This window comes from Rhinopithecus bieti, unplaced genomic scaffold (assembly GCF_001698545.2).
Source record: "Rhinopithecus bieti isolate Rb0 unplaced genomic scaffold, ASM169854v2 scaffold_11744, whole genome shotgun sequence".
Lineage (NCBI taxonomy): Eukaryota > Metazoa > Chordata > Mammalia > Primates > Cercopithecidae > Rhinopithecus > Rhinopithecus bieti.
This window is the reverse complement of record NW_016807094.1, coordinates 785,107-792,701: the sequence shown is the minus strand read 5'-3', so window position 1 is coordinate 792,701 and position 7,595 is coordinate 785,107. Positions and strand designations below refer to the sequence as shown.

The 7,595-nt window shown below is 46.1% G+C and overlaps 1 protein-coding gene across 1 annotated transcript; it reads right to left on the bottom strand.

Annotated features, from left to right (window-relative positions):
* Nucleotides 1-539: 539 nt before the first annotated feature.
* LOC108534732 (keratin, type I cuticular Ha3-I-like) lies at nt 540-5,180 on the bottom strand. Its single transcript, XM_017880231.1, is given in 9 exon segments — nt 540-657; nt 869-1,089; nt 1,265-1,353; nt 1,356-1,381; nt 1,475-1,604; nt 1,607-1,628; nt 2,881-3,037; nt 3,743-3,825; nt 4,833-5,180. Coding segments are annotated over 9 exon segments (1,194 nt in total).
* Between the last annotated feature and the right edge of the window lie 2,415 nt (nt 5,181-7,595).

The following is a 7,595-nucleotide window of genomic DNA, read 5'->3' as shown; positions in this document are numbered from 1 at the left end:
CTTCATCTGATGGAAAACACTGGTTATTTTAAAATTTATACAAGACAACCAATTTTGGAATTAATGAGTGAAACAGACAATTATAACTTTTGAAAAAGAGTTTATTAGGAGGTTAACAAAGGATTTCTATTGCATCTCCAAAGACCAAGAGTGACAAGGAAGATTTACTCCAATTATGTTCTGTTTCATAGCATGCCCATCAGTTTTGTCACAATTAATTGAATTTTCTCTAAATCACATTTAGGTAAGTTTTGTTCAGGTATAACATGTTATGCAAATGCGTGTTTATGATGATAGATATTACCTGATCTTGATCCTGCTGTAGGTCTCTCTATGTGACTCAGAAGACAGATTTTGCAGCCTTATGCTGAAGAATTAAGCCAGGGAATACAGTGGAAGGCTAGAGCTGACCCTTGGAAGCCAGGGCTGATAGAAAGGTTTCTGCCTCTTTCCAAAGTGTGTTCACTGTTGGAGATGTTGGGATGAAGTAGAGTTGGGGTGTGACTGATGCCTTTCTTCTCCTCCTGGTCATGGGGCCTCTAGCACCCAAAAGTGTTGCAAGGCCCGCACCGAGCACGTGGGCCACAGGGATTAGAGATACAGGGCCCAATGGACTTGTCACATGCATTTGTTGTGGCGCAGGGGTTGGAGGGGAGCCTGTGGGCAGAAAATCATTGGAGCAAATTAGAGTATAATGAGCTGAAGAGATTGGAAAATAATAAAAGGGCTTTGTATAAGAATATCGTTCTCCTTTGGACTGCCTCCAAACAAAAGCTTGAAATTATAAATTCATTTGCATTAAGAAGACTATTCATCTCCACAGCAACCTCACATGCCCCAAGGAAAAGATTACTACCCCCATACTGACTTGCAGTCCTCGCTCTCCAGGAGGCTCCGGTACGTGTTGATCTCACACTCCAGCCGGGCACGCACGTCCAGCAGCACCTGGTACTCTTGGTTCTGCCGCTCCAGGTCACAGCGGATCTCTGCCAGCTGGGACTCCACGTTGGTGATCAGGCTCTGCACCTGGGACAGCTGGGAGCTGTAGCGGGCCTCGCTCTCCGTCAGCGTGTTTTCCAGAGAGTCTCGCTGTGGTGGGGAAGATCAGGAATGTCAGAGAGCTGCTCCTAATAAGGTTCCTCCATGGGGTTCCAAAGAACTCACAAGCTCCAAGAGCTAAGGAGAGTGTGTGTCCCCAAGGGCATCCCCAGGACTCTGCCTCCCAATTTCCCATCGCTCACCAGCAGGGCTGAACAAATAACACCAGGTTGGCTGGCCGCAGCTCAATCTCCAGGGCGTTGACCGTGCTCTCAGCTGATGACTCCGCCTGGTAGGCTGCAGTGCTCTGCGCTGGATACCACCTGCGTTCAGCTCCTCCGTCCTGAAAACACCCAAGGGGAGAAAGGATCAGACCCTGCCTCCAGGCCTGGGGCAGCCTCGGGTCCCTGAGTGGCCACAGTGCTTTAGATGCCACCTGCGTGCGAACCATTGCTCCACTTCCCTGCGGTGGTTCCCACCAGGGCCCATACTGACTCCTGGTCTCGTCAGGACCTGTTCAGGTCCACAGCAGGGGCAATCGTCCACCTCTACGTTGAGGCGTTCCAAGCTGCACGCAGCGTGTTGACCTCCTGATTGAGAAAGGGCAAAAGTTTAAATTTCACAAAGAATCTTGGTGCTCTCCTTAAGAGAATGCAATTCAACTTCTGATCATTCTTAAGTTTTCAGGAAACTTTGTTCCCTCTGATCCTCTCATTAACCAGGATCTATATTCAATGACTAATCTGTATACTCTACTTTTTACAAAGTACTTTCAAGCTCATGACCTCTCTCTGCCCTTTGTATTAAATGTACCACTTCTTATTTAGAGAGATTCAGTGATTTGGGCTCAGAGCTGATACATGGTAGGCCATTATTTAAACTCTGGTCCCCAAATGCCCAGTTCAGTGTTTTTGCTAATATACCATATAGCCTCATATGTTTGACTCTTAAGCAAGGATAATGAAAAGAACAGAGTCTAGCTGAAGAGGAAATACAGAATCTTACTTCAAAATCTGCCAACCTGGCATAGAAGAGACTTAAAGGGTGATTTGTTGATTCTACCAGCATAGATTTTACTGAAAGCAATAAATACCTGTTTACTTCCCTGCTGAGCATAGCTTGGTCCTTGGGCTTAGGTGGATTTCAGACAAATTTGTATTCAACCTAATCTCTACCACTTAATACATTGCTTCCAGAAGCTTCTTGAAGCCTCGACTTCTTCATCTTAAAATGAGAACTGCCTCCAGAGTTAAAGCACTTAGCACAATGTTTGGCACATACTAAGCACCTGATTAATATTAACTGTCACCATTTACATTGTTCTTGGATTTCAGGTTGCATAAAATACATGTCTTCTTTTTTGTCCAACTGACTTAGCCGTAACAGTGAGCATTTTGCTCAAGGCTGTTTCCAAGCAATACTGAACAGCAGAAAGAGCTCTGGACAGGAATGAGAGTTGCATTTTGTTCCAGCTCAGCCCTCTCTGCCTGGTGGGCCTAGGTCATCCTGGCTTCTCCAGCTACAAATGGAGAATTGGAATAGAAGATTGCTGCTGTGTGCACTCTAACCAGGGTGCAGGAGAGGCTGTGGCTGCTTCCTTGTTACTCAACTTTCCTCGTTACTGGGCTTGCCAACTTCCTCACTCTCATTCCTGCCTCTGGCAGAAAAATCCTAATCTCATATTACAGGTTGTTAGATTACTCTTTCTCTACATACCCATTTTTGTATGCAGAATTACTTCCTCGGCTAATTGAGCCTCTGCCGACAGCCTGTCCTGGACCCTGTGGTGGTTATGAAACAGGCCCTGGCGAGTCTGAGCCCATCACTCTTCAGGGAACTCACCTGCTCATGGTTCTGCTTGAGGCACAGCAGCTCCTCCTTCAGGGATTCCACCTGGGCCTCCAGGTCAGACCTGCACAGGGTCAGCTCATCCAGGATTCTGCGCAGGCCATTGATGTCCGACTCCACCAGCTGCCGCAGGGACATCTCGGTCTCATATCTGTGATCATAGGAGGGTCAGGGACAGGCTGGGCAGGAATGGGCTTGGCCTTGACCCTGCTTTGGTTTTGTCAGGCAACTAGGAATTAGGGTTTGTAGTTTTTATAGCCATCTCTTTTGTTTAGGTTTTCAGCATCAAGCTGGAAGAAAACGCACTGGTAATTTTATGTTTAAAGATCCAGTGGATAGACTTCTATATTCCTAGCTACTCAGGAGGCTAAGGTAGGAGGATTGCTTGAGCCCAGGTATCTGAGGATCTGAGGTTACACTGAGCTATGATCGCACCACTGTCCTCCAGCCTGGGTAACAGAGCAAGTGCCTGTCTCTAAAACAAAAAGAAACAAGAAAGCCAGTGGATTTAGGATGAAAGCCAATAAATTGTAAGATTTCCAAAATAATATACTTCCACATTCATCATTCTCATGAATGGATTCTGTGCATAGGAGAACATCAGGGGCCAACACGTCTACAATGACCCACAGTACGACTAGGGATGTCACTTCACAGAGGAGAAGCAGGAGGAAAGGAAGTCTAAGGCCTGGAGAAAGGATCTCTGAACTATGGTGTGCACTGGCTCTGTGAATCTTGGGCAAACCATCTAGAACACAGCTCAGTCAGTGTTTGTTTAACTTGTGTTGACAACAGGCTAAAGGGAAGGAGAGCAGCCAGAGAAGAAAAATAAACAACACCCCGCTTGCCCACTCACTTGGTCCTGAAGTCGTCTGAGGCCAGCTTGGCATTGTCGATCTGCACCACAAGCCTGGCATTCTCAGACTTGCTGCACAGGATCTGGAAGGCCCAAAACATTCAAGAATGAGCAAGGACTTGGTAATTTTTCACCAATGGAAGTCCTTCCTAATTCACTTCCTTGGAAGGATCAGGATGAGAAATCACTGTCTATCTTATTAAATGCTTTCTATATACAGTAGGTACTCAATGAATACTTCCAAAATTATATTCAAAAAACAGAACACCAAAATATGCAAAAAGTATAAGTAGATAATCTTTTTTCTATCCTAATGAGCAATACTGAGAAGCCGACAATAATAATAGTTGACATTTATGAAAAACACCTACCATGTTTCTGGCATGATACTAGGAGCTGAGGATACAAAAATTGGTAAGCGCTTGATCCTGCCCTCAAGAAACTTTCAATCAAGCAGAAAAGACAAACAGGTAAACTAGCAGTTGCAGAGGACTGGATCAGGGAAGAAGCCACATGCTCCCAGATGTCCCAGACAACTGGGACTACTTTGTCCTAGGTAATTTCCAATCTTCACAGTTTTGGACAAACATTTTAGGCTCTCACTGGACACTGTGCACCAGGAGAAGCCCAGAGTTATGAAGATGAGGTCAATGAAGTCAGGGTAAGTAGGAACCCAGAAGAGAGAGGCAGCCAGCAGTCCAAGGGGCAAAACGCTCAGATGAGGGAGAAAGAAAACAGCCGAATCTTTACAAAAGATTCCGTTTCCCCAGCTTCCTTTGGACTCAGTCCTTTTCTGTCACCTCAGGGTAATCATTCTGGAGCTTGGCAAGCACATGGAAGCATTCAGAAGTAGTTTTTAATTACAGCTCATTTATGCAAAGTACTGCTACCTCCACATAGACTAACACTATGCAAATATTTAGACCTAACAGTCCCAAGTCTAAGATGAGATGGGCCCTCAAGAAAACAAAATGGAAAGGCCAGTTTTCAGCTTTCCATTCACATCAAGAGCTCACATTGCTTCTCAATCACAGCTCGGATTCTCTCCCGACAACTTCCTACTGGAGGCACTGTGTCGCCCACTCCCCACCTTCTGCTGGAGCTCCTCGATGGTCTTGAAGTAGGACTGGTAGCTGGCGCACACCAAGGGCTCCTGCTGCTGCGACCGCTCCCGGATGAGGTTCTCCAGCTCCGCGTTTTCCCGCTCCAGCTGACGCACCTTCTCCAGGTAGCTGGCCAGGCGGTCGTTCAGGAACTGCATGGTCTCCTTCTCGCTGCCATTGAAGGAGCCCTCGCAGAACCAGTTGCAGTTGCCCACATTGGCGGGGATGTTGCAGGCCCCAGGTAGGGTGCAGCCGTGGCAGCTGGGGGGCACGCAGGGCCGGGAGGAGCAGCTGGTGCGGCAGCTCAGGCTGGGCAGGCCACAACTGTAAGACATGGTGCAGGGAGGGAGTGCCCAGCTGAAGACAGAGTCCAAAATCTCCAAGTTGTAGAGCAGTGGGTCTCCTTCCTCCAGAGAGCATTTATACCTCGTCTGTGGAGGGTGTGGACACGTAAGGCAACCCCCCCCCCCCTTTTTTTTTTTTTTTTTTTCTCATTTGGTGATTGTCAAAAGCCCTTCCCTACATTTGTTGTGTTTCTTCAGAAGAGTCTCTTCCCTCATAAAAGACTTTACTTGGGCTTCTCGCTAAGTCAGGACTCCTCTTCCATGCTGTGTGTCATGATGCAAGAGCTTCGTGGTGTGACTTCAAAGACCTGGACTCATGAAAGCCCTGGCCTTCATCAGTGGGATGCAGCAGGTCAAGAGACAGTATTGCTGTTCTGCTTCCTGACTTGAGGCCCCCAACTCCTTGGCACACCTCTGGCTCTCCTTGGTGAAATGGAAAAGCATAGCTCTTGCCCATGTGTCTTTTGCTAGGTCACATTTCCAAGTGCTGAATTCCAAATTCATGGTTCTCAGAAAGAGGAATAGATCCTTTCTGGGGCAGTTCCTGATGGCCACCTTTCCTGATATGATGGGCCTTTTTCACATCCATGATGACGTCAATCAACCAAATAATAGATATCCACTAGGACAATTTCATCCAGGGTGATGTAATAGACACTGGGAGGGGTGGGAGATAGGACCAATGCTATGGTCAGAAGTTCTTACTTGTTAAGAACCTGCACAAGCCCAAGGTAGTGTGGACACTTTTCACAAACTAGATCCTTTTTACAAACATGATCTTCAAACATGCAGAACTGAGATGTCCATTACTCCTCACCACAACTCTTCAAGATAAATTGTATAATTCCCATTTTATAGATGAGCACACCAAGGCATAGAGGGTAAGGGATAATAAGTTGTGGAGCTAGGATTCCAAAGCAGATCTCTTTTCTTTTCATCACAATATGCAGCTTAAGTATAAACGGCTTACTTCCTTCCCTTCTTCAGACAGGTCGCCCCTTTCTCCTCTCCAAGTTCTCTTTTTACCTTGACCATGACACTGTCATGACTTATGTGCTTGTCTCTCTCTCTCTATTTGAGTTCCCTGAAGGCAAGGGCAGGGTCTACTTTGTCTTTGAATTCCCAGCTCTAGGCACCTGGTAGGCACTGTTGAATGGGTGTGTGTAGAGGGATGAAGGGATGAACAGGAAATAATAATCTGAGGAAGGAGTTGACAAGCGGCAAGTGAGTAGTTTACACACTGGGGAGGGTGAGCGCCTCCAGGATTGGAAGCTCTCAAGAATGGATTTGTGCTGGGATGGGGAGGCTTCTAAGAAGCAGAGGGGAGAAAAGCAGGAAGTGCAGGTGAGGAGAATAATATGCACACAGGAATGGGGTGGGAAAGCCCAGGGCATGGTTGAAGGACCAGGGTAAGCCTAGGCAGCAGGAAGGGGAGAGTTGTGAAGGGAAGTGGTAGAAGTTAAAACTTTATGGGGGATTGTATGGCGACCCTGTGGTAGGGGTCTCAATGGTGAAGTGGAGCAGCTTGGACTTCCCCAGAAGCTGTAGAGCTAATATAAGCTTTTGAACCTAAGTGTGGTGTAACAAAAGTCATTTTAGGAAATGTTTTAGCAAATATTTATCTGTTTTAGAAAAAGGAAGGAAAGATTGGAGGCAAAGAGTTCAGCAAAGAGGCCATTGTAACAGTCCGTGTAAGACTAGAATTTGTGGCAGGGATGATGATACAGATAAGGTTTAGTACAAGTGAGAAAGTTAGAGCACTGGGCCAAGAGAGAGTACAAAGAGAAGAGCAACAAGGAGCTGAGGACCAAACTTTGGAGAATTTCCCAATCAGAGATCAGGAGAAGGAAAAAGAATCTGTGATAAATGGAGAAATGGTGAGGAAAAAAAAGGGTAAGAACAAGTTCGTGGCATCCCAGAAGGGCAGGAAGGAGGGTGCTTCCAAGAGGAGGTGACGTCAGAAGTGCCAAGAGCAGCAAAGGGGCCACACATGATCAGGACCATGGAAAGGGTATTGGCTACCTTGACCAGAAAGTTACCAAGACCCTTCCAGGGTCACACAGTTGTGTCTGCTGTATGCAGCGCCTGTGCGCATTCTTAAAGTAATGTCCACAGTGAACTTTGATAAACCAAGACTTCAAACACACAGAATTGAGATGTTTATTACTAAGAGAAGTTCTGCTGCAATACATTCATATATCTGATTATAAAGCTTGGAGCTTTGATCTTACCAATACAGACTTTCATACAATAATTGCAGTGTGCTTTAAGCAGATGCCAGACTTGTTTGAACTTGATGATTCACAATAGTTTATTATTTAGGAACAATTATCCAAGAAGCATGAGTAATCTGAACTGCCCATGCATATGACACCACTTCTGTTTTGTCACAAGACGTTAGACAAG